The 27,946-nt window shown below is 45.3% G+C and overlaps 1 protein-coding gene across 1 annotated transcript in view; it reads left to right on the forward strand.

The window, feature by feature from the left end:
• LOC143964246 (phospholipid scramblase 1-like) overlaps positions 1-23,888 on the forward strand; it is a 72,928-nt gene extending 49,040 nt beyond the window's left edge. Inside the window, exons 6-8 of the mRNA XM_077473948.1 lie at positions 9,348-9,509; positions 21,246-21,392; positions 23,201-23,888. Of these exons, the coding sequence (XP_077330074.1) occupies positions 9,348-9,509; positions 21,246-21,392; positions 23,201-23,260 (369 nt within the window). The 3' untranslated portion in view covers positions 23,261-23,888. The remainder of the gene's footprint in view (positions 1-9,347; positions 9,510-21,245; positions 21,393-23,200) is intronic.
• The last annotated feature ends 4,058 nt before the right edge of the window (positions 23,889-27,946 follow it).

Raw genomic sequence — 27,946 nt, forward strand, 5'->3', positions numbered from 1 at the left:
GGCCTGACCACTAACATTTCCCTGGGCCTGCCCACTGGCCATCCCACCGAGTCGTTCGGTGCACCCACTTTTGTTTTAACACTCTTACAACTTACTATATGAGAATAAATCCAATCCATTAAAAGAGACATCCCCATATATTCAGCAAAGAGATGGCCCAACCCAGGAAAGAGACAGTCCAATCCAGCAAAAGAAATTTCAATCAGGCAAGGAGACATCCCAACTTAGAATAGAGACATCCACACAAGTTCAGCAAAGAGATTTCCCAATCCAACAAAGAGACATCCTCATATATTCAGCAAAGAGACATCCCAATTCAGCAAAGAGAGAGCCACATATATTAAGAAAGGAGACATCCCCATCCAGCAAAGGGACGTTCCAGTCCACCTAAGTGATGGTCCAATCTAACAGGGACATCCCCATATAGCAAGAAGAAGCCCCATATAGCAAATAGCCCAATTCAACAAAGAGATAGCCACATCCAGCAACATTGTCAATTAATTTACCATTGTGATGTCTAACAACTTGTCTCCAGACCAGTCTACAGCGAGTTGAACTGAAATTGGCATGGCGGCCAAACCAGCATCTAGTCTGCAAAGAGAGATGGAGTGCAGATTATACCACTCCACCTTCCCCTTGCAGCTAGACCTAAGTGAGCTGCATCAGCTCACTCAGTGGCCTCCCTGCTTTAGCAATTGCTAGTTACCACAGCAACAACAACTCGTTGGGTGGGTCTCAGGCGCCTGGGCCTTTTGGGACACCCGGGCCCCCTACATGTGTATGGGCTGTCCCCCCTGGTAGCTGCCCTGCATACAGGCATCTGCAGAAGTTAGAGTGCGTGTTGTGTGCCTCCTGCACAGTATACACCTTATTGCTGGTGTTCTGTTTCTGTAATACAGGCATCTGCAGCAGTCAAAGTGGGTGTTGTGTGTCTCCTGCACAGTATACACCTGAAGCTACCCTTTATTACTGGTGTTCTGTTTCTGTATAACAGGCATCTTCAGAAGTTAGAGTGGGTGTTGTATGCCTCCTGCACAGTATACACCTGAAGCTACCCTTTATTACTGGTGCTCTGTTTCTGTAATACAGGCGTCTGCATCAGTTTGAGTGGGTGTTGTGTGCCTCCTGCACAGTATACACCTGAAGATACCCCTTATTGCTGGTGTTCTGTTTCTTTAATACAGGCATCTGCAGCAGTTCAAGTGGGTGTTGTGTGCCTCCTGCACAGTATACACCTGAAGCTACCCTTTATTACTGGTGTTCTGTTTCTGTAATACAGGCAGCTTCAGAAGTTAGAGTGGGTGTTGTATGCCTCCTGCACAGTATACACCTGAAGATACCCTTTATTACTGGTGTTCTGTTTCTGTAATACAGGCATCTTCAGAAGTTAGAGTGGGTGTTGTGTTCCTCCTGCACAGTATACCCCTGAAGCTACCCTTTATTACTGGTGTTCTGTTTCTGTAATAGAGCCATCTGCAGAAGTTAGAGTGGGTGTTGTGTGCCTCCTGCACAGTATACACCCGAAGCTACCCTTTATTACTGGTGTTCTGTTTCTGTAATACAGGCATTTTCAGACGTTAGAGTGGGTGTTGTGTGCCTCCTGCAAAGTATACACCTTATTGCTGGTGTTATGTTTCTGTAATACAGGCATTTGCAGCAGTTAAAGTGGGTGTTGTGTGCCTCCTGCAGGGTATACACCTGAAGCTATCCTTTATTGCTGGTGTTCTGTTTCTGTAATAAAGGCACCTGCAGAAGTTAGAGTGGGTGTTGTGTTCCTCCTGCACAGTATACACCTGAAGATACCCCTTATTGCTGGTGTTGTGTTTCTGTAATACAGGCATCTGCAGCATTTACAGTGGGTGTTGTGTGCCTCCTGCAGAGTATACACCTGAAGCTACCACTTATTGCTGGTGTTGTTCTGTTTCTGTAACACAGGCAGGCAGCTGCAGTAATTACAGTCAGTGTACTGTGTCATTTGCTCAGTGTGCACCTAAAGCTACCCAATTGCTGTTTTTCCCATCTCCTTGCAAGCCATTACTATGTATGGAAGGCCAACAAGGAGAGGCAGACAGTTACGAGCCAATAAAAGAGGGCAAGCAGGCTCTTTGTCTAGAGACAACTGTGCTGGTCGTGGACGCGGTGCATCGTCATCAGCACGTGGCCATGGGACACGCTTATCCTTATTTTTGGCAGCTGGACGTGTTGAGCCGCATCATGCCGAAGACTTGGTAGCGTGGATGACCAAGCCCTCCTCATCCTCCTCATCCTCACTCACCCAGGCTCAGGGTACTAGCAAAGCAGCTGGCAACGCATTGTCTTCCCTCGTCTCAATGTCATCAGTGACTCCTTCCCTAGACCCACCACGTCCTCCAGAGCAGTCCCCCAAACTGTTTGAGTGCAGTGTTGGGTACATGCTCCAGGAGGATGCCCAGCGTTTTGAATGCTCGGATGATGATACCCAGCTAATGGAAGGCATTAGCGTGACGCAGAGAGAGGGGATGCTCAAGAAGGAGAGCAAACTGGCAGTCATGTTCCACAAGCTGCAGCACACTGCCAGGTTTGCTCCAGTGATGAAGAGGGAGGGGATGATGAGGTCACTGACTCCACATGGGTCCCTGATAGGAGAGAGGAGGAGGAGGAGGCACATCTCCAATGAGGCAGGATGCCCTCCGGGGGCCAGCTTAGGGGCAGCACACCGACTGAATCACACCGCAGAGCTCCGCCTGTGCAGGGCGCTGACTCTGCACGTTATTACAAAGGTTCTTTGGTGTGGGCCTTTTTGAGACGAGTGCATCAGATCGCACCGCTACTATTTGCAACATATGTCTCAAGCGTATCTCACGTGGCCAAAACATCAGTCGCTTGGGCACCACATGCTTGACCAGAGATATGTTGACCTGCCATGCAGCTCATTGGCAAGCGTACCTTAAAGACCCACACCAAAGAACAAAGCGGACCTCTCCTTGCTCCTCATCAGCTGGGATCTCCAACCCCACTAGACCTTCAGTCCTCTCTGAAACCTGCTCTGAGAGGAATAAAGGTGTTGAATTTGGTGTGTCACAGCCAAGTGCTTGCGGACACTCTGCTAGCAGTACACTGATGTCCGCTTGTAGCAGGCAAATTTCCCTGCCCCAGCTGCAGGACCGTCGAAAAAAAGTTCACTCCCAGCCATCCACATGCCCAGTGGTTGAATTCTAGCTTGGCTAAATTGCTAGCACTTCAACTGCTGCCTTTTCAGTTGGTAGACTCGGCCCCCCCTGAGTTTGTGCAATGTGTGATTCCTCAGGTACCCAGGCTTACAGGATGTCCTGAGGCAGGCCAGGAAAGTCTGTGTGCATTTCTGCCGATCATATAATATCAGTGCTCAGCTAGCTGAGCTCCAAAAGGAGTTGAACCTGCCCAAGAACCGCTTTATATATGTGACATACCCACCAGGTGGTACTCAATGTTGGCCATGCAGCAGCAGCTGCACACACAGCAGAGGGCCATCAATGAGTACCTGTGTGACCACGGCACCAGGACAGGGTCAGGGGAGCTCGATTTTTTTTTCATCACGACAGTGGGGCATGATCAGGGATGCATGCACTGTCCTGTCACCATTTGAGGAGGCCACGAGGATGGTGATCAGTGACAGTGCATGCATCAGTGACACTGTACCTCTTGTCCACCCGTTGGAGCATACACTGCGTGGAATAATGGACAGGGCACTTGAGGCAAAACAGAGGCAGGAAAAGTAGGACTTCCTTGCCTCTCAAGGCCCCCTTTATCCAGATAGTGTTCCTGCTGTCCCACCCATCACACAGGAAGAGGACACGGAGGAGGAGGAGGAGGATTGTGTCAATATGGAGGTGGAGCCTGGCAGCAGTCTTGTAGGGATGATTTACAGTCCCAAGAAACCTGTGGACTTGTACGTGGCTGGGAGGAGGTGGCTGCGGATCATGTTGTCCTTAGTGACCCAAAGGACTCCGGACCGAATGCCTCAGCTTACGTACGCTGCATGGCCTCCTTGATCCTGCAAAGCCTGCATAAGGATCCTCTTATTCTTCGGATCAAGGAGAGGGACCATTACTGGCTGGCCACTCTGCTTTATCCACGGTACAACGGTAAGGTTGTGGACCTTATCTTGCCATCACAGAGGGAGCAGAGGATGAGACATCTCCGGGGAGGCCTTGCAGAAAGGTCCATGCAATGCGTTCCCAGACACTGGGAGGTTACAAACTTCTGGTCCTGGACAACGTGTTGCTGAGGCTTCGGTCAGTAACAGAAGGAGTGGTGGAGAAGGTGGCCATCTGACCGATGCGTTCAGATAATTTTTTAGTCCGCAGCCCCAAGGTATGATCGGTTCCAGCAACCATCGCCAGCGTCTGATTTACATGGTGCAGGAATACCTAGGGGCAAGGTCAGACTTGGACACCTTTCCCACCGAAAATCCTCTGGCTTACTGGGTCTTGAGGATGGATCACTGGCCAGAGCTTGCACAGTATGCAATTGAGCTAATGGTCTGTCCTGCATCCAGCGTTCTTTTGGAAGGCACCTTCAGTGCTGCTGGTGGCTTTGTTACCGATCACAGGGTGCTCCTGTCCCCCGACTCAGTTGATCGACTGACCTTCATCAAGATGAATCAGTCTTGGATCACCACCAGCTACCAAGCACCTGAAGCTGATGTAACCGAATAATTTTTTTTGAAAGGTCCCATCCCTTTAAGACTGCCTATGCTGATGCTGAGTAGGGATGAGCCGAACACCTCCCAGTTCGGTTCGCACCAGAACCTGCGAACGGACCGAAAGTTCGCACGAACGTTAGAACCCTATTAATTACAATGGACTTGAACATTCGAAATCTAAAGTTCTAATTCTAATGGCCAATATGCATATGTTATTGTCCTAAAAAGAGTTTGGGGACCCGGGACCTGCCCCATGGGACATGTATCAATGCAAAAAGAAGTTTTAAAAACTGATGTTTTTCTGAAGCAGTCATTTTAATGATGCATAAAGTGAAAAAAAGTGAAATATTCCTTTAAATATCATACCTGGGGGGTGTCTAAAGTATGCCTGTGAAGTGGCATGTGTTTCCCATGTTTAGAACAGTCCCTGCACAAAATGACATTTGTAAAGAAAAAAAAAGCCATTTAAAACTGTTTGCGGCTATTAAAGCATTAGTTAAGTAATTATTAGGTAATCTCTTTTCCTGGCAATATGGAGGAAAATCTTTCAGAAATATGGCATGGCTACCCCATCAACCCCCTACCCCAGCCCATAACCAGCCCCTATCGGTCTTGTATGGATATTAAAGGGAACCCCGCACACAAAATATGTTATGTTAATGTTAGGCAGATGCCTGTGTTGCACAAATGAACTACACAACACCAGCAATGGGGGGGGGGGGGGGTAGATTCAGGTGTATGCTGTGCAGGAGGCACACCACACCCACTGTAACAGCGCTAGGTTAGGAAACAAAGCAAAGCTGACACTGTCCCTGCCTATCCTGCTCTCTCCCTGAACACTACACTCACTGTAACAGTGCTATCTAAAGAAGTAAAGCACAGCTGACACTGTCCCTGCCTATCCTTCTCTCTATGAATGCCGCAACACATTACACAAGGCCGCCGCGCTGGCAGCCTTATATAGTGTGGGGCGTGTACTAAACCCCCTGATCTATAATTGGCCACAGGCATCCAATCTGTGGCCAATTATGGCTCTCCTTGCTGCCGGCGCTGTGATTGGCCAAGCATGCGGGGTCACAGTGCATGCTTGGCCAATCATCAGCCAGCAATGCACTGCGACTGTGCATTGTGGGCCATTCATATCACACAAATTTGATGCAAACGGCCCACAAAGTTCTGTTTTTGATGAATGGATGAACGGCCGATGTTCGATTAGAACATGGGTTCGAATCAAACACTGGGCTCATACCTAATGCTGAGTGACTGTGCTGTTATGTTGACTGACTATCCTCTTCCTCCTTAATGATCCTGCTGATAGCTTGGAAGAACATTTTTGGTTCTGGGTGACGCCACCAGTGGCTAAGGCCCAATTTCTCAGCCCATGTTTAACAGGGGCATGTAATTAGAATTTTTAATGCAACGCTTTGCAGCAGGGCTCATTCCTGCACTCCAACTAGAGTATCTGGGAGAGGTTGCAGTGTTGTGGCACCAGCACCAGTGCCTAAGGCCCAATTTTTCAGCCCCTGTTTAACAGGGGCATGTAATTACAATTCTTGATATAATATTTCACAGCAGGGCCCATTCCTGCGCCCACCGAGAGTAACTGTGAGGACTTATAGTGTTGTGGCACCAGCACCAGCACCACCACTACAACCAACAAAGGCCCAATTTTTCTACCACTGTTTAACAATGGCATGTAATTACAATTCTTGATATAATCCTTCACAGCAGGGCGCTCCAGCGCCCACCAAGAGTCACTTTGAGGGCTTACAGTGTTATGGCAACACCAACACCTTAGGCCCACATTTCTGCAGAGCATATAGGGCAGGCACCTACTCTCAAATATCCAACTTACAAACGTCTCCTACTTGCAAACGGAAGGAGACAACAGGAAGGGAGATGAAAAAACAAGGGTGATAACCCTTTCCTATGTTTTCTAAAAAGCTTAAAAATAGATTTTTTGACTGGAGCTACACTTTAAAAATGTACCAGTTCAAAATTACAAACAGATTCTACTTAACACAACAAACCTACACAGTCCCTGCCTTGTTTTTACCGCCTGTATTCCTGTTCTGAGTATATAGAGCCTGGGGGCCCTACGCATTTACTTTTTTTAATTTGGATACGGGGTTCCCCTTAATATCTGTACAAGACCCAAATGGGCTGGTAATGGGCAAGGGGGGCTACCCATGCCATTTTTCTCAATGATTTTCATCCATATTGCCGGAAACCAGACATGACATTAAAACCACAAGCAGTATTAAATTACTTTTTTTCCATTATTTCCGTCTGTCAGGGACTGTTCTAAACACGGGAAACATGCATACTATAGACACCCCCCTGGCATGATATTTAAAAGAATATTTCACTTTTTTTTTTTCACTTTAATTGTCTTTAACCACTTGCTTACTGGGCACTTAAACCCCCCTCAGTCCCAGACCAATTTTCAGCTTTCAGCGCTGATGCACTTTGAATGACAATTGCGCGGGCATACAACACTGTACCCAAATGAAATTTTTATAATTTTTTTCCCACAAATAGAGCTTTCTTTTGGTGGTATTTAGTTACAGCTCGGAGTTTTATTTTTTGCTAAACAAACAAAAAAAGATGCAAAAAAATAAAAAAAAAATCATGTTTTAATAGTTTGTTCTAAAATTTTGCAAACGGGTCATTTTTCTCCTTCATTGAAGTGCGCTGATTAGGCGGCACTGATAGGCTGCATTGGTGGGCACTGATGGGCTGCATTGGTGGGCACTGATAGGCTGCATTGGTGGGCACTGATAGGCTGCACTGGTGGGCACTGATAGGCATAGTTAAGGCGGCACTAATAGGCACAGATAAGGCGGCACCGATGGGCACAGATAAGGCGGCACAGATAAGATGGGCACAGATAAGATGGCACGGATGGGTGGCACGGATGGGTGGCACGGATGGGTGGCACGGATGGGTGGCACGGATGGGTACCACTGATAGATGGGACTGATGGGCACTGATAGGTGGCACTGATAGGTGGCTCTGATAGGTGGCACTGCTGGGCACTGATGGGCGGCACTGCTGGGCACTGATGGGCGGCACTGGGGTGCAGCACCTTTGAGGCAGATTGTGGGAACTGTGGGTGGCACTGTGGGTGGCACTGCTGGGTGGCACTGTGGGTGGCACTGCTGGGTGGCACTGTGGGCACTGCTGGGTGGCACTGTGGGCACTGCTGGGTGGCACTGACGGGGGGCACTAACTTTTATTAAATTGGCACTGCAGGGGGCAGGTGAGCGCTTACATTACTGCCCGTGATCGGGACTGATGTCCCGATCACGGCCGCCGGTGATTGGGACTGATGTCCCGATCACGGCCGCCGGTGATCGGCTTTTTTTTTTTCTCCTCGCGCTGTCAGCGCGAGGAGGAATAATAGCCGATTACCGGCTCCGTTCTATCACATGATCAGCTGTCATTGGCTGACAGCTGATCACGTGATAAGGGGTCGGGATCGACCCCTTGCACGGATCGGTGATCAGGCGAGTCTCATGGACTCGCCGATCACAGAGCGCGCCGCAGTCAATAGACGTAGTCCCGGAAATGTAGGTCCGCGCTAATGCCGTCATTTGGCAATAGCGCGGTACCGAAGTGGTTAAAATCAGTGCTCCCGAAAAAAATGCATTTTTTTTTTTGTCATTGAGCCAGGTCCCCAAACCCTTTTTAGGACAATATCTTGCATATTAGCCATTAAAATTAGCACTTTTGATTTCGAAAGTCCGAGTCCCATAGACTTAATGGGGTTCTAAAGTTCATATGAATTTTCGGTCCGTTCGAAAGTTCTGGTGCGAACCGAACCGGGGGGTGTTCAGCTCATCCCTACTGGTGAGATAAGACCTGAAACACTAAAGCTCCTATGATAAAAATCCATAATCCTCTAGGCCTGGTTAGCAATAAGGTACAAACTTATAGGGTTGGTTATATCAAAGTCATGGACCTCTAAGACTGGTGAAAAAAAAACACATGGATTTTTAGTACTGGTGACATTCAAGACACAGGCCTCTGGGGCTGTTCTGTTATAGCACATGTTCCTCTAAGCCCCTGTACACACGGTCAGACATTCCGATGGAAAATGTCCGATCGGACCGTGTTGACGGATAATCCGACCCATGTGTGGGCTCCATCGGACTGGACTATAACATTTTCCATCAACATGATCCGATCGGACTTCGTCCGATCGTTTTTAGAGAATTTCCGATCGGACAAAGTGCCACGCATGCTCAGATCAAATTCCTAGACCAAAGCTATTGGCTACTAGCCTGAACGTAGTCCCATCATAACGAAATAACGTCATCACGTTCTGAACGATGCAGTATGCAATACCAGTTTCGGACAAAATCCGTCGGACAAAATCCGACGGATTTGGTTGTCGGAATGTCCGACCGTGTGTACAAGGGCTAAGACTGGCGAGAACAAATGCACAGCTTTGTTGACTATAGAGACTAATGGAATATAAAACATGGTCATCTAGATGGAGCTGGTTACAAGATGTGGTCCACTAATGCTGATTTGAAATAAGATTTGTTCCTATTCCTTTAGGACTGGTAATTAATGACAAGGAATGGGTCCAAATAAACTTACTGGACAGCCGCAGTACAGTTCTGGATATGGTGACAAAACTCATTAGACATCCTCTTGTGACAATGTATTATTATAGTTACAGGTCTCCACTTCCTCCGGGGAGCTTCTCGGCTACATTATCAAAAAGTGGACAAGTTTTACCTTAAGCTTCGACATCTTGGATCCATTGAGGCGTGTTTGTTTTAAAGTAAAAGGTCCAGGATGGGGGGAAGGCTTCATGTCAGACCTCCATTATAAGGTCAGTCTATCAACAAGTATCAAATATTTTTTTCTTTAGAAATAATACTTGTAGAAAATGTTATTGGGTTGCCTCTGTACGCTGGTTGAGGTGAACATCTGCCATGCTTTCTACTCACTGTGGGCTTCTTTTTTAACCTGACTCTGATATAAAAATGACAAACATAATATATGTTAATGCCTTTTTTGTGTTTTTGCAGTCTTATTTTTTAGTAACATTTGTAGCCACAGCAGGAAGGTCAAGAACAAGTCAATTGTTTTTTTAAATAATATAGTGCAAGGTGGCAATGAGCAATAGCTAGTGAGCATGAGCAGTGTTACAAGATTGTTTTCAGGGTTGGCGACCAAAGGGAACAATGAATTAGCAGTGGTATGGATGTACTGTGGTGTACAGAGGTGTGCTTTAAAATGTGCATTACCATTGGCTTTGTGAGACCAAAAACAGAAGAGTGCAAAACAAATGAATGGAGTTTAGAAAAAAAGTTATAAGGTCAACCTGGTCATGCCAAAGTCACAAGACCATGTGCCGATCAAAAATAGTCATCTCCTCCTTATTAAAGAGGAAGTAAACCCTGATGAGTTTACTTCCTCTTTCATTCCCTGCAAAGGCAAAGCATAATGGACTACTATGCATCGCATAGTAGCCTATTATGTGTCACTTACCTGACACAGGAGCCAGCAAAGTCGCCGCTGTCCCCTGTAGTCTGCCGCATCCATCTTCTTGGTGGGGTCTCGCAGCTCCGCCGCTGTCAATCGGCGAAGCCGTGATGACGTCATTCCCACGCTTGCGCGCGGGAGCCGACACGCGCGGTAGCTCCGTCTCTGAGAATGCCGCTCTCAGTGCGCCTATGCGCCAATGTCTATGGAGCATGCGCCGTAGACAGCGGTGCCTGTTTTCGGGCAAATATCTCCTAAACCTTTATGGTTTAGGAGATATTTCTTGGACCTACAGGTAAGCCTTAATCTAGGCTTACCTGTAGGTTAAAGTGGTTTGTAAGGGTTTACAACCACTTTAATGGCAAGGTGGGAGGAGGTGCTGATTTTTGTGGTCTAGGGTTATGTGTGGCTCTCCTAGTTTAGTGTGAATGTTCAAATAAATATGGGTTGGGCCTTTTTGAACCAATCCATCCATTGTTGTGTGCTATTTTGGGCAGAAAGCCTTCCACCGAGGCGTACATGCGTTCATACATTCCGTGTAGCTGTGTCGCTCGAAAAACTTCTGTATATGAAAGCTGATCTGAGGATTTCCAATTACGGGCTAGGGTCAGTCTTACCGCTAGGCATATATGTGTGACAATACATCAGAGACTATGTGGGTAGTTCTTGATTCCAATATTGAGGATTGCCAGTTCTGGGGTTGGTGGCGTGGTAATGTGTGTGACCTCTGATATTAGGTGAAATGTATCTTTCCAGAATAGAGCTAGTTTAGGGCAGGCCCACACATATATGATATAAGGTCCCTGGTAGTCCACAGTGTCTCCAACAAGTAGGCTCTGCAGTTGAGTTGTACGTGTGGAGCTGTGCGGGGGTAATGTACCATCTAAGGTTCATCTTATACCTAAGTTGCCAGAGGTTAGCGGATTTTGTTGCTGAGTGAGTGGCTCACAGTGCGTTTTGCCATTGTTGCAGGGAATACGAGGTCCCCGTGTCCTTTTCCCATTTTAACATGGGGGACAGTTTTCCGAAAGTGGTTTTGCCTTTCAATATGGCGTAGAAAAGCGTAATACCTTTGGCTGACGTTTTGCTACCTGACAGGTATTGCCATGCTTCTATCGGAATGTTTATGCAGAGATAAGGAGTTCGCATTAAGCACTGAGTTATTTGGACATATTTAAAGTAATCTTTTGCGGGGAGTGAAAAGTCTCACTGTAATAAGGTGAAAGGTTATATATACTCATTGGTATACAGGTCTGCAATTTGAGTTAACCTTTTTTCTTTCCATGAAGTTATCTGTATGTCCCGGATCAGTAAATTGAGTATTTCTATGGGGAGGGGAATTTTGCAGGTTTTGGTAGTTGTGTGCAGGTTAGTGAGTAAGTGAGCGAACGTCGCCGTCGATGCTTTTATGGTTGGAGATACCGTATTTGCCGGTGTATAAGATGACCGGACATATAAGACGACCCCCTAATCTTACAGTTGTTTAAGCATTTTTTTTGTACTTACCGTATAAGACGACCCTCTTCCGAGGCTTCCGACGCTTGATATTTCGTCCTTCTTGCTGGAGCAGGAGCTGGCGCCATATCCTTCTTCCTGCTTTTGTTGGAACCAATCACGGCGAGTGATGTATTCTATTAATGAATACAAAGCCTTCTTGGATTGGCAGAGGCTTTATCATCATCAGCCTGCGCCTCTCAACCTCTGTCAATCCGAGCAGGCTACTGAGTAGCCTGCTCGGATTGGCAGAGGTTGTTACTCCAATCTGAGCAGGCTCTGTATTAATTTGAATACATCGCTCACCGGGATTGGCTCAGCGGTATATACTGTATGTAGCCGAAGCTACATACAGTATTACTGAACCCTCAGCAGGCATCCGAGTGGCTGATCTGGCGTATAAGACGACCCCCGATTTTTGGCCAATTTTTTTAAGTGTAAAAGGTCGTCTTATATGCCGGAAAATACGGTAGGTGTTTATCAGTTTTCTTTATTTTAGGTGTGGTTAGTAGCCAGATCTTTAGGTTTTTGCCTGGTACTTGGAGAGCTTCAATAGAGCTCCAGTGGTTATTAGACCCCTTTCACACGAGGGCGTTTTGCAGGCGCTATAGCGTTAGAAATAGCGCCTGCAAAATGCCCTAAAGAAGCTGCACCATTGTGTGTAGTGTGAAAGCCCCGAGGGCTTTCACACTACAGTGGTGCGCTGGCAGGACGTCAGAAAAAAGTCCTGCCAGCAGCTTATTCGGAGCGGTGAAGGAGCGGTGTGTTTACCGCTCCTCCACCGCTGCTGCCCATTGAAATCAATGGGGCAGCGCTGTAATGCCGCCGGCAAAACGCCGCTATTGCGGCGTATTGCCGGTGGTTTTAACCCTTTCGCGGCCGCTAGCGGGGGGTAAAAGTGCTAGCGGCCGAAATGCGCCGCAAATCCACCGCAAATCCGGCGGTAAAACGCTGCTAAAAATAGCGGCGTTTTACCGCCGACGCAAGGTGCGGTGTGGTGTGAAAGGGGTCTTAGAGTCAGGAGTAAACCATGCTATGTGCCAGTACTGCCGCAATATATTAATCTCTAATATAAAAATATCCTATCCCACCCACTCCTTTGTGTTTTGTTAGGATGTGCTGTGCTATTCTAGCTTTTCTACCCTGCCAGATGAATTTTCTAAGAAGGGATTGAACCTGTGTAAAGAAGGATAATGGTATAGGAATGGGTAGTGCCCTCAATAAGTAAAACAGTTTAGGGCACGTTTAAGGGAAGTTTAAGCATTTTGAATGCTGTGAGTCTACCTGAGCTGGAGAGCGTTAGTTTGGATATTTTTTCTAAGTCTTTAGGAAGAGTGTTTAGGAAAGGAATGAAGTTGGTTCTTTACAGAGCTGCTGTGGTGCTTGTGAGGGTAGTGCCAAGGTAACTGAGAGATTCTTTAGACCATGCATATTGATAGTTACTTTGCAAATAGTGTTGTTGCTTTGACATTTTGTAGAGATAGTATGTATGACTTAGATATGTTAATTTTATAATATGAGACACAACCGAATTCATCCAGTATTGTTTGCACCGAAGCCAGGGAGGAGGTAGGGTTGGTTAGTTAAAATATCACGTCATCAGCGAAGAGGCTGATCTTGTGCTCCGACACTGATACCCAGAACGTTCACTTGAGACCTGACTTTTGCTGCAAGGGGTTCAATCATCAGGTCAAATATTAAGGGTGAAAGGGGGCAGCCCTGCCTGGTACCATTGGTTATGCTAAAAGTGGTAGATAGCATGGATGAACAATAAACTTGAGCTGAAGGGGAGGAGTAGAGAGCTAAGATTGCTAAAAGGATATGTCCCTGAAAGCCAAATTTTTCTAACGTCATTTTCAAATGCTGCCAGTGAACCCTATCAAATGCCTTCTCCGCATCTAAACATAGAAGCAAAGAAGGCATTCGATGGGTCACTGCGTGATGCATGATGTTAATCATTCATCGTGTCGCATCAGAGGTTTGGCTTCCCTTGATGAAGCCTGACTGGTCAGGGTGAATCAGTACTAGCAACAAGTCAATCAGCCTGTTCGCTAATACCTTTGCATATAGTTTTACATCATGGTTAAGTAGTGAGATAGGATGGAAATTTTGTGTTAAGTTAGGCTCCTTCCCCGGCTTCGGTATCGTAATAATTAAAGCTTTCAGCATTTGCTGGGGGAAAGAGGCCAAGGAGGCAGCAGAATTGAACAGAGGGGTAATATACTCCGTAAGTAAGTGGCTAAATTGTTTATAGTACTCTCCCAGAAAACCATCAGGCCCAGGTGCTTTGTTGTTTGGTGGTGCTTTGTTGTTTGGTAGTGCTTTAATGGCATTTGCAATTTCTTCTGATGTGATCGGGGCATTAAGCTCATCTAGTTGAAGTGGAGTTAGACTAGGTAGGTGGACCGAGTCTAAGAAGGTCTTTATTTGCATGGGTGTGGGTTGGGACTGGCATCTTTAGTCTTTCAGATTGTAAAGTTTACTATAGTATGCACTAAATGCATTTGCAATGTCTTGCGGGTTGTTTAATTTGGAATTTGTAGTGGGATGGTAAACATAGGGAATGGGAGATTTGGTGAAGTGGCCCTTGATCTGGTGGGAGAGTAATTTACCCGGCTTATTTCCTTCAGCGTAGAACCTCATTTTGAGACGTTTTTGGAGTCTGTCGTGTATTTCCAATAAAAGAGCTCTGAGGTCTAGTCTGAGCGCTATTAACCACTTACAGACCGGACCATTTTGCTGGTCAAAGACCAGACCACTTTTTGTGATTCGGCACTGCGACGCTTTAACTGACAATTGCGCGGTCGTGCGACATGGCTCCCAAACAAAATTTACGTTCTTTTTTTCCCACAAATAGAGCTTTCTTTTGGTGGTATTTGATCACCTCTGCGGTTTTTATTTTTTGCGCTATAAACAAAAATAGAGCGACAATTTTGAAAAAAAACGCATTATTTTTTACTTTTTGTTATAATAAATATCCCCCAAAAATATATATAAAAATAATTTTCTCTAAGTTTAGGCCGATACGTATTCTTCTACATATTTTTGGTAAAAAAAAATCGCAATAAGCGATTATTGATTGGTTTGCGCAAAAGTTATAGCGTTTACAAAATAGATAGTTTTATGGCATTTTTATTAATAATTTTTTTTTATTATTTTTTTTTACTAGTAATGGCATCGATCAGCGATTTTTTTTTTTTTTTTGGGGGAATTCTCTTCCTTTTTCTTTTTTTTTGCGATTTTTATTGTGACTGCGACATTATGGCGGACACATCGGACATTTTTGACACATTTTTGGGACCATTGTCAGTTATACAGCAATCACTGCTATATAAATGCAGTGATTCCTGTGTAAATGGCACTAGCAGTGAAGGGGTTAACCAGTGGGTGGCAGTGTAGGGGTTAAGTGTTCCTAGGGGTGTGTTACTAACTGTGGGGGGGTTGGGCTTTCATTTAGTGAACATTGATCTCTGCTCCAATCACATGGAGCAGAGATCAGCGTCACTAGTTGCTAGGCAGAATGGAGAAATGCTGTTTACAACGGCATTTCTCCATTCAGCCGTCCCGTGAGACGATCGCGGGTATGCCCGCGGCGATCGAGTCCGCGGGACCCGCGACCGGACTCACGGGGGTCCCGACCAGCACGCAAGCGCTCCGCTGGCGGTGCGCTCACGCTGGCAGGGCGGCATTGAAGATTGGACGTACCTGTACACCAATATGCCTGCCCGTGCCATTCTGCCGACGTAAATCGGTGTGCGCTGGTCGGGAACCGGTTAATTGAGATTTAATTGCTTGTGTGGGATGTTGTTTGTTAAGGAGATCAATCGATTGGATGTCTGCTAAGAGTTTGTTCATTCGCTGCCTCCTCTGCCTCCTATCCCTAGCTCCCAGTTGAATAAAGAGTCCATAAAACAGTTTTTGTTTTGCGTAAAGAATGACACTAGATTGTCGTGTAGTATTTGGGCGTATGGTTCAGATTGCAGTATCCTGGTATATAGCCTCCAAAGATATGCAGGGGTGACTTTGGCAGTGTCCTCTATAGTTATACTCACAGGGGAGTGGTCTGTCCAAGTAGTTAGGTCAGGGGTCTCAAACTGGCGGCCCTCCAGCTGTTGCAAAACTACAAGTCCCATCATGCCTCTGAGTGTGGGAGTCATGCTTAAAACTGTCAGCCTTGCAAAGCCTCATGGGACTTGTAGTTTCGCAACAGCTGGAGGGACACCAGGTTGAGACCCCTGAGTTAGGTGGATATGTGAAGAGGAGACTTTTTGTAGAGTCCAGGGGTCCGTTACAAAGAGGTCAATGCGTGAATATGAATTGCGGCACGGAGAAAAGAACATAAAGTCTTTTTCGTCTGCGTGGAGGCATCTCCAGACATCATATAAGCGTAAATCATGCAGGAGAGAGTTTAAAGCTGGTCTTCCTCGCTTGATGTGGGAAGACGAGTCCAATTCAGGGTCAGGGGTGCTGTTGAAGTCTCCACACCAAATAATCACACCGTGCTGCATCGCCTCAACTTTTTTATGCAGCTTTCGTAGAATTCAGGCTTGGTGATTGTTATTACGTATACATTGAAAATGGTCTAGGGGGCGTTATTGATGTGGCAAGTTAAAATTATATAGCAATCTTCAGGGTCCTTAAGGCATTGTGAGGGGTGGAAAGCCAAAGAGTTTTTAAGAGCGATTAGGACTCCTTTCTTCTTCTGGGCCACATTGGCTGTGTAAACAGTGCTAAAATTCTTGTTGGTACAGGAGGGTGGGTTGCTGGCTTGGAAATGTGTTTCCTGTGCACATTTGATGTCACATTTGGTCTGTTTGGCCAAAGCTCAGAGAAGGAGGTGCCGATTTTTGATTGAGCACCTGTGGAATTAATTTTTTGGAGGCGTTAGATAGATGACTGTCAGGGCTGGCTTAGCCCTTCCTTCTCTGGGCTGGCTGCTCAGCTGTCGGCTAATTGGCAGCTCTCATCTCTCTCCACAGTTACCAGCTGCTCCTGATCATGCTCGTCTGACCTGCCTACTTAAAGCTGTCCAGCTCACTTCACCTCTGCCTTCGCCTTGGCCACATCACTAGAAACCATCTCCTGCAGTTATGTTTAAAGATTGGCTTGCTGACATCCCTTCTGGCTCCTTATCCTGCTTGCTGTTGCTCTACTTGGATGCCTGACTCCTGGCCTGGCTGATTACCCGATTTGGTTATTGAACTCTGGCCTGGCTGACTACTCTATCCGGTTACTGAACTCTGGATATGCTTTGACTACGCTTTTTCTATTTACCTTTTTATTTTTATTTAATAATCAAGTGTGATTTAATTGTACTTCTGTCTCAGTCTGATTCATGGTTTCTGACAATAGGCGAAGGCCATGCATTCAGAAGATACAGTCAATCCACTTGTTGGTAATATTTTTTCCAGATAGGATGAGCAAGATCACCACATGGATCAGTTTGCCATGGCGTTACAAACGCTCCTGAGTCGCACACCTCAACCTGAGTGGCAGGCCGTCCCTGCTGCTGCGCCAGTCTCTGTGCAGGCACCCGCCTCGAGTATTACCTCTAAAAGAGGTATGTCTGGTTCTGCTCCACTTCCCCAGTGATTTGGGGGTGATCCAGTTCAATGCAGAGGGTTTTTCAATCAGGTTGAGATATACTTCGAGATGCTGCCCCAGCCGTTTCCCACAGACAGAAGCAAAGTAGGTTTCGTGATATCCTTGCTTTCTGAGAGAGCCTTGGCCTGGGCTAACCCTCTATGGGAGACGCAAAAACCTGTTGTCTTGAGTTACCCTCAGTTTGTGGCCTCTTTTAAAAGGGTATTTGACATTCCCGCATGCTCCGCTTCTGCTGCCAAGTGCCTCATGTCCATCAAACAGAGTACGAGAACTGTTGCCGACTACGCCATTGAATTCCGTACTCTGGCAGCAGAGGTTGCTTGGAACAATGAGGCCCTCATGGCTGCTTTTTCTCATGGTCTCTCGGATTCCATCAAGGATGAGATAGCAGCCTGAGATATACCCACTGAGCTGAGAGCTTGATCTTGTTTGCCATCCTCATTGGACCAGACTCGGAGAAAGACTTTCTCTTAAGGAGCACTTGCAGAAGCCTCCTGTACGTTTGCCTCCCAGCTTTGTAGTCCCACCCATGTCTCCCTCACCTCCCATGCCTCCTGGTACCAAGTCGGTCAGTGAAGATGAACCCATGCACCTGGGCTTCACGCGTCTCTCTGCATATGAGAGAGCCTTTAGGAAGAGGGAGAGATTGTGCCTTTATTGTGGCCAGGCAGGTCACTTTTTGAAGTCTTGTCCTACCCACCCAGGGAACGCCCGAACCTTGAGGTCCTTTCATGGACAGACCTCAGGTGACGTTGTTTCGTCCCCAGTTATCCAGAAGGATAAGCCCCTGGTTTCGGTCACCCTTTCTTGGGCTGAGTCGTCCATCGAGATACAGGCTCTAATCGACTCTGGGGCTGCAGGCCTGTTCATTGATGCTGCATTTGTTTCGCAGCACTCGATTCCGCTGCAGCTGCATGACACCCCACTTGCCATTGTGGTTCTTGACGGGAGACCTTTACAGTCTGCCCATGTGACTCATGAGACGGTTCCGTTGTCCATAGCCATAGGGACTCTTCACCATGAGATAATCCAATTCCAAGTTATTTCCTCACCCAGGTTTCCGCTGGTTATTGGTTATCCTTGGTTAAAGAGGCACAACCCCTCTTTTGATTGGCTCCGTGCTGAGGTTCTCTCCTAGTCACCACAATGCAGTGAGACATAGTTCCTGAAGGTATCCAAGGTCCTGTGCACCGCTTCACTCCCCTCCCTGCCGGAGGAGTACTGTGATTTTAGCGATGTCTTTGATAAAGGTCAGGCCGGTAGTTTGCCTCCACACCGGTCATATGATTGCGCAATTGACCTTCAACCTGGAGCCATACCTCCTTGTGGCGGAGTTTACCCTTTGTCAGTCTTGGAGGATAAGGCCATGGGGGAGTATGTTGCTGACTCACTTTCTCTAGGTTTCATTCACAAAGCCTCGTCTCCTGTTGGTGCTGGTTTCTTCTTTTTGAACTGAGACCTTGTATAGATTATAGGGGTCTCAATCGTGTCACGATTAAGAATGCCTTCCCGATTCCATTGATTACAGTGATTTTTTTTAAACCAAAAATATGTAGAAGAATACACATCAGCCTAAACTGAGGAAAAAAATTGTTTTTTTTTTTTAATTGGGATATTTATTATAGCAAAAAAGTAAAAATTATTGTGTTTTTTTTTTCAAAATTGTTGCTCTTCTTTTTTTTTATAGCACAAAAATAAAAACCGCAGAGGTGATCAAATGTAACGCAATTGTCAGTTAAAGCAACGTAGTCCTAAATCACAAAAAATGGCCTGGTCATTGAGCAGCCAATTCTTCCGGGGCTGAAGTGGTTATTTGTCATATTGGCTTTTGAGCAATAGATGGCATATACTGTATACTTAGGTATACAATTATTTTATGATAAGTCCTATTTCCCTTCAATTTGATTGAATTGCCCTCTTGTGTTTGATCCTCTATGGATACCTTTTTTATACTCCTTTCTTCCCTTCTTTTACTATGGAGAATTGTTTTTGTCCACATTTCTTCTTTAGTTTTTGGTGTTTGACCAGAGCTATTTTGGGGTAGGTCTAGTTATATTTATGGGCATTACAGTAGAAGCAGCAGAGTCTATATAAACTGTACTAGATGTCACTTGTTGTGCTACTGTTCCCCTGATGAGGCTGTTTTACATTGAAATGAGTCGTGCTTAAATTGTGATGTTACTACGCCCACTAGGTGGACACCGGTGAGGCACTACTATTTGTTGTTACATGCTGTGTCTGTTTTTATCTTTGTAAGTATATGTTTTTTTTTTATAATAAATAAGTGCAGCCCCTGTTACCCTTTATGAGTATAAAGGCTGTTTAGTCCAATTTTGGAGCCTGAGGCTGGTGGAGTCCTTTCACCGTGGTTGGATGCCTGGATGGTCATTGATGAACATGCCTGTTTCATCTCTGTTATGGGGATCCAGTTAATTTGGTAAGAGGCCATTGTTGTCGCTGGTGGAAGGCACAAAGTGTGTGGTCAAGTTTTCAAGATACCTTCACTGGATCAGTGGATGGCTGATTGTTTCTTTGAAATGTATTATTTGAACTCTTTGTTGTTTCATGAACTGAGCTGAAGTTCTTCATATGTATATGTATTTAAATAACATCATTACTACTTTGTTCTGGGTACTGGGAGACTATTTGACACCGCCCGGCCTTGCTGGAGTGCCTTAACATTTTATCAAAGTTCCTGACCTGTCCCACCACCCACTGTGGCCTTTTATTGCCTGTTACCCTATCTTATGTTTCCCAGGCCAACCCGGTCTATCCGTGTTCCACCTTTGGCTCTACTTCTAAATGAGTTCAGGTGTTCTCTGCAAAGGTTATTCTTAATATTACATCATTCAAAGACATTATATACAATTGTGCTCTTCCAACCTTGTGGTAACAGCTTGGTGAAGACCCTTTTCTCTTCCACTATGACTGTTCCCTTGTCTACAAGGCCAACTCCGTTAAAACACGGTTTGACCAGTTTGGTGTGGAGGAACTCAAGTGTCCTGCACAGATCCCTGACCTCAACCCTACTGAACACCTTTGGGATAAGTTGGCACATTGATGGTGAGCCAAGTGTTTTAATCCAACATCAGTACCTGACCTTACAAATGGGCACAAATGGGCACAAATTCCCACAAACATCCTCCAAAACATTGTGGAAAGTCTTTGAGGAAGAGTAGAGGATGTTATAGCCACAAAGTGGGGCAACTCCATATAAATGACCATGATTTTTTAATGGGATATCCAACCAGCTCATATAGGTGTGATGGACATGGGTCCACAAACATTTCACTGTATAGTATAGCGTTTTTGAACTGCCAAAATGTACTTTGTGGTTCACCATTCTGGTCACCTCTGAATCTGCAGGATTCCAACATTTGATATCTTCTGTAATAATGTCCAAAGCAAATAATCAGTAAATGATTGCAGGGGCAACTGCACTGCTGAAGACATTCCTCTAGACAGGATACATGTAAATTGTTCAGTTGTGATGCCACCAGAACAAGAATAGAGGGGAAATCTTCCAAAATAAAACATTTTGACTTTAGTTGAACTTTGACCCATCAGCTTGAACCTTCTTCTCCATCATACAATGTCTGAAGGGAAGTAGAAGGAAGTATGAAATTTGATGAAGGAGGAAGCAGTCTGTCTTATGAAGACTCCTTGTAGAGTTATTTTAGAGAACACAGATTTCAGAAAATCAGATGCTGGCAGAGTTGGAGGAGGGAGACTATAAAACCAAATGTGACTTGTGCAGCTGGGATAATTATGAGGTATCAGAATACTTTAAGGGAAGTTTCTTACGGTACTTTTTCCAGCATAAATAGATTCAGTTATATTTGGAGAATTTTCTAGGAAAAGGAACTGTTAATATTTAAGCCTTTATATAGAAATGGTGTAATGTCCTCCTGTATGATTGCTGTTCTCCATGTAGACACTCTGGTGGTCATCATGATCATGCTCCCCTGTCTTCTCTCTCCAGGTTCTATCTACGGACAAAGCAACTCAAATTGGGGTCATCACACGTGTATGGCGGGGATTTAGCTCTAAAGAAAACTATACTATCAATTTCCCGATGGACCTCCATGTCCCCATGAAAGCAATGCTGATGGCCTGCACCTTGTTCATTGTGAGTCTGAGCCTGAGAACTTTGCAATATGTGTGAGGATGGAGAGATCACTGCAATGTGGGAGATTATCTGTACTGTATCCTCTCCCTATCTTCATGTCCTCTGTACACGTCCTGTGTTATCTGTCCCGTGTCCTCTGTACACTTCCTGTATTATCTGTCATGTGTCCTCTGTACATTTCCTGTGTTATCTATCGTGTGTCCTCTGTACACTTCCTGTGTTATCTGTCCCGAGTCCTCTGTACACTTCCTGTGTTATCTATCGTGTGTCCTCTGTACACTTCCTGTGTTATCTGTTCCATGTCCTCTGTACACGTCCTGTGTTATCTGTCCCGTGCCCTCTGTACACTTCCTGTATTATCTGTCATGTGTCCTCTGTACATTTCCTGTGTTATCTATCGTGTGTCCTCTGTACATTTCCTGTATTATCTATCGTGTGTCCTCTGTACACTTCCTGTGTTATCTGTCCCGAGTCCTCTGTACACTTCCTGTGTTATCTATTGTGTGTCCTCTGTACACTTCCTATGTTATCTGTTCCATGTCCTCTGTACACTTCCTGTGTTATCTGTCGTGTGTCCTCTGTACATTTCCTGTGTTATCTGTCCCGTGTCCGCTATACACTTCCTGTGTTATCTGTCCCGTGTCCTCTTTACACTTCCCGTATTATCTGTCGTGTGTCCTCTGTACATTTCCTGTGTTATCTGTCCCGTGTCCTCTGTACACTTCCTGTGTTATCTGCATTTTTTTTTCTGGTCTTTAGTGACCACTCTTTATCATGGCTGGATTAAAGTGGTTGTAAACCCTTACAAACCACTTTGACCTACAGGTAAGCCTAGATTAAGGCTTACCTGTAGGTCCAAGCAATACCGAAAACAGGCACCGTGTCTACGGCGCATGCGCTGAAGACAGCAGCGCGCAGGTGCACTGAGCGCGGCATTCTCAGCGACGGAGCTGCCGCGTGTGTCGGCTCCCGTGCGCATGCGCGGTAGTGACGGCTTCGCCGAATGACAGCGGCGGAGAGACCCCACCAACAAGATGGATGCGGCGGACTACAGGGGACAGCGGCGACTTCGCTGGCTCCTGTGTCAGGTAAGTGACACATAATGGGCTACTATGCGATGCATAGTAGTCCATTATGCTTTGCCTTTGCAGGGAATGAAAGAGGAAGTAAACTCATCAGGGTTTACTTCCTCTTAAACCTTGTGACCAATCATCACCCAGACAGGAGCACCCTCTAGAGGCAGCTTAGTGTAACGGTCCAATCTACTTGTGATCAATCTTCACATCCCGATCTTCACACAGACAGGAGTGCCCTCTAGTGGCAGCTCTGTGTATAAAATATTATTTTGAAAGTAAAAACTGCTAAAGCATTTCTGAAGCTTTTTTACATATATATTTTTGATTTTTTTCTCATTTGTATCTCTTATTTAGAAAATTCCCTTCACTTCCTGTCATGTAGACACAACAGGAAGTGAGAGGAAATCACTCCAAAAAGAATTCTCCTTTCAGACAATTGTCAGCAGAACAATTGTCCCCATTGGGAGATTTCTCCTCTTTTCGAGGTTCTGGTAACAACTCAGTTTGTGGAATATTCTCATCACTTTTAATGGTCACCAGAACAAATCGGAGGTGAATCTCCACAGAGGGGACATGGTCAGCATTTAAATCCTGACAGAGGGTCCAACCCTTTCCTGTCCCATCAAAATCAAAACCAATTTTTTATTTTTTCCTTCAGATGCCCCTTTCTATCATGTTGGAAGTGGTGGAACATTTATTTGGGGGTGATTGCAACTCTTCTGTGTCTTTCAGAAGCTTCTGATTGAAGAGCGCAGGCGCCAAGAACAGTCCCGAGCGGCGAACCGACACTGATTGGAGGATATCCCAGCCAATCCGCAGACTCTGATGATAGGATCATACGTGTTCTGTTCATGACATACATAGAATGAACGGGCTGCATGAAGATTCTCTGTTTTTAAATTTTCTTAATAATCAAAAAAAAATTATAAGGGGCGGGGTCAGTATTATTATATATGATTTATATAAGCATCACATGATTAAGGACTGTCAGAGCTCTGTGTCTTAGATAAAGTGACTGCACAGTACAACTGCTTGCTTTAGTGCTCGGTCAGTCTGATTGAATCCTTGTACTGGGCTGTGTAATAAGAGGTGCAGCCACTTCTGTGATAAGGGAGGAGTCACTGCTGTGAAAGGGGCGGGTCCCTGCTGTGATAAGGGAGGGGTCACTGCTGTGAAAGGGGCGGAGTCACTGCTGTGACAAGGGCGCAGTCTGTGCTGTCATAACGATAGAGTCACTGCTATGATGAAAATTTTGAGATGTGTAAATAACAGGAATTTCCTTCAGCACAGCTGAGAAGAATGGAAGGCTTACAGGTGAAAAGGAGACTAGAGCACCACCTGCTGGCTTAAAATAAAACCACAATGTTCATCTAGGATGTGTCATGTTGATCTAATTGATGATGGATATAAATGGATACAAATGGAGATTTTCTTTTTTTTTTATAAATAAGATTTGTACAATTGCTGCTTCACGTAATGGAAAAGAAAACGTTGGAGGATGCAATCCCGAGAGGAGGGGACAGTCTAGATTTTGGTCCTCTATGTTGAAATGTGCATGCATTCCAGCCCAGACAGAGTGCAGGATGGGAACAGAGAGGCGGGATGGGGCGCTATGATAAAGAATAAAGCTGTTATGTAGGGGGATGATAAGAACATCAAGAAAGGTGTCTGTCTAGGCATGACATACCGTGATTGGTGCAGGTGCTCTGGACACAACAGGGGTCAGTTATGTTATATATTATATACACTATTTTACCAAAAGTATTGGGACGACCGCCTTTACACACACACATGAACTTTAATGGTATCCCAGTCTTAGTCCTTAGGGTTCAATATTGAGTTGGCCCACCCTTTGCAGCTATAACAGCTTCACCTCTTCTGGGAACTGAAAGGGTCAAACTCGCTCACAACTAATGATAATTCCCATCAGGAAAAAGGCTCCACGCTGATCTTTAATGGTCCCCACCAAGGTCCTGCAGGGATCAACCACGCTTTGCACCTCGTATACTCTGTGATGATCACCAGCAACTCCAGACCGACATGCAAAAATATAAAGTGCCTCCAATAGTGCAGTACCAAGTGTTAAATGGAATAAACCTCACCCACCCAGCTAAATCTATTAAACTCACCCCTTTTTCAATAAGAAAACAGCATATAACATATTTAAAATCCAACAGGTCTTACGCATGTCACCACCAGGTTCTACCTCTATGCGTTACACCACCTACCACGTGGCTTCATCTGGAGAGCAAAATATGTTGATTGAGGGTCCTTGCCTAAAGGGTTCCAGTTTCTTCATAGTAACCTTATAAAAATGCTTTTGATTAGTGTTTGGGGCATAAATGTTGGAAATGGTCATATTGTGGTTGTTGATGGAGGCATTTAGGATGGTGTTCCTGCCATCAGGGTCAAGCTCTGAGTAAAGGAGTTGGAAGGAGACCGAGGAGCTTACAGCTATCATGACTCCACTTAAATGGAGAGTTTAGGCCTTTGACATGGATGAATGTGATGGTAAGAGACATGTTGTACATTTACCACTAGAGGGGGTGAGGAGTTCAAGAGTTACACCTTCAAGAGTTGCACACTGAGATGAAAACAGAAAAGAAAAAAACATATGTAATAAAAAAGAACAGGATAATATCAATCCACAATTAACTTGGCTTAAACTTAGTAATAAACTGTATAGTATAAAACAGGATTTGAATACAAACAAAATAAGGTGATAAATGATGAGAGGGTGCTTAGCACCTCTTATTTCTCAGGGGGGGGGGGGGGGGGGTAAGAGTGTGAAGCAAAATTGGTGTCACACTCATCTAGGACATTCATTGAGAGTGCAAAATCAGAAAAAAAACAAGTTCAAGTGCAATGAATATTGAAAATAACAGGACTCATCCTGCAACTGGCAGGTGTATAAAGTAGCCAGAGTTACCGATGGGTTGGTGCAGATGTATTGTGACATGGATTCAGAGTGAGTGCTGTTGGTGACTGATGCATTTGAGAGTTAGGTAGAGGAGTGTTGAGCAGGCCCCAATTTAGCAGCCATTTAAAGAGGAAGTAAACCCTGATGGGTTTACTTCCTCTTTGTTTCCCTGCAAAGGTAAAGCATAATGGACTACTATGCATCGTATAGTAGCCCATTATGTGTCACTTACCTGACACAGCAGCCAGCAATGTCACCGCTGTCCCCTGTTGCACAAAGCGTCCATCTTCCTTCCGGGTATCGCTGCTCCGTCGCTGTGAGTGGCAGGAGCAGCGATGACGTCACTCCGGCGCATGCGCATGGGAGTCGTCAGTGACGGCATGTTAGCCTTCACTGACGGCATGCTCAGTGCGCTTGCGCCGGTTTCTACGGCACGCATGCGCCATAGACATAGGTGCCCCTTTTTAGGAAAATATCTCCTTAACCGTGTAGGTTAAGGAGATATTTCTTGCACCTACTGGTAAGCCTTAATCTAGGCTTACCTGTAGGTTAAAGTGGTATGTAAGGGTTTACAAACACTTTAATGCCTTCTTTAGGCGTGAAAAAAGTGGTAGTTTAATTTTGAAAAGTCACTATCAGATTACAGGGAAGCCCCATTTGAAGTGGACATTGTGGTTGCAAAGGACTGTGGTGACTTGAGAAAAAAATGTCTGTGTTTTTGAGCTGTGGCAGCGGAGATATCAATGTAGAGGGAGACGGCTCCGGTAATGGGAAGATGGAATGAGCTGACGCCATTACACGTTCTTCAATTTGAAAAAAGTGAATGCGGGCCAATACGTCTCGCAGGCTAAAAGCAGATAGATGATTGGGTGAGGCAATGGTTATGTCAGCTTGGCTTAGCTGTGGGAGAAGTAGGAGGAATAGCTGTTGTAGGTAGGAAATTAGCTCTGGAGGTTTAATGGTTTCTGGTATGCCCCTGAATTTGAAATTATTCCTCCTGGAGCGATCTTCTAGATCAACTACTTTGGCTTGGAGGAAACAAAATTCTTCAGTGTGGTGATCACAGGCATCCGCCATTTCGTGGTAAACCAGAATATGTTCTGTCACCACTTTTTTTTAGGTCAGCCATGCATTCCTCTACCTGGTCAACTATATTCTGTAGTGTGGAAAGAGAGGAAGGCAGTTAGTTTGCGGAGGTCTCTTTCTAGAGAAAGCAGCATGAGCTTTAAAGTGTGGTCAGATGCTGCCTGGTCACTGGCAGGGAGGGCTTCTAGGGAATCTGATCGATTCTCCCAGTACTTTTTTTTAGAAGGGATTCCTTAGCAGGAGAAAGAGCTGGGGACAGTGCTGCCCTCTTACCTCTGTCTGAGGGTGATTACTGGGGAGAGCTAGGTTCTGGTGTGAGACTGTCCATAGGCTCCAAATTGCCAGCAGTTCCCTGCGGGCTGTCTGTGTGCTGTGTGGAGGCAGGAGGCGCCACTCCAGCGCCCTCTTTAGTTTCTTGCATGGTCAGCTGAGGGAAATATTCCATGAGACGGCTCAGCTTGTGTAGACCGTTATTCTTTTTGGACATACCATCCAGTTGCGAAGAGTGAGGGCTCCCCTCTGGTGTATGAGGGAGGGGAGAGGTGTTGCTGGGAAGTGCTGAGAGCCATTACTTGTCCTAAAGCTGAGTGGAGTTGTGTGGATAAGCCATCTTACTCCATGACCGACCATGCCCCCCCCTCCCCCAAGTGTTATTTTAGTTCCATACCTTTGGTGGTGAAAAGATTGTGTGAAACAACCTCCTCGCTGTCAGAGTACAAAATGTGGATTTCTCCATCAAATTGTGCAATATCCTTCTTATACTTTTCCACAAGTAATTGCACCACACCCTGAGTGCCAGATTGTTTTCCCATCTGACTTTGAATTCAACAGAGAGAGCTTTTAAATTCAGAAAGATTTGACAAGAGAAATAACTTGTGGCTGGATACATAAACTACCATTTGTAGGTGTTTGCCACCCTAAATCTGAAAGTTAAACTAGCTAATGGGAAGAAGGAATCCAATAGGAGACCTTCTTGTTATTGGACACAAGCATCCAGTACCACATCTTTAATGAATTGTATTTACAGAGAAAAACCTAACTATGAGAGAGAGGACTTTAAAGGAACCACGTATAAAAGGGCAATGTTTTATTCTACAAATGTTTTAAAAAACATATATGACATTTAAGAAGACAACAATAATGCATGTAAAGAATACAAGTACATGAGATACTATTATATATCATCACTCATCATCCCTGTTCAGCCTGGATGGTAAAATGTGTGCTGTAATTTTGACGTGTTTCACCGGTCCATGCCTGCTTCATCAGGAAGATAACAACAGTTAAGCCCTATAATGGTAAAACATACAATCATCAAGACAGTGATGAACAAAATTATATGAACCATCAATTGTACGCTTTCTGGAATAGATAAGTCAACTCCTCTAAGGTTAGTCTCCTATGAGTCCACGAAGGAGGTAAGAGGGAAAATCCCTCAGTCAGGATCAATATCATTGTGTCAAGTTTGGAAA

The sequence above is a fragment of the Lithobates pipiens genome, unplaced genomic scaffold, assembly GCF_037356315.1.
Source record: "Lithobates pipiens isolate NorthernLeopardFrog02 unplaced genomic scaffold, aLitPip1_a1.2 Scaffold_8, whole genome shotgun sequence".
Lineage (NCBI taxonomy): Eukaryota > Metazoa > Chordata > Amphibia > Anura > Ranidae > Lithobates > Lithobates pipiens.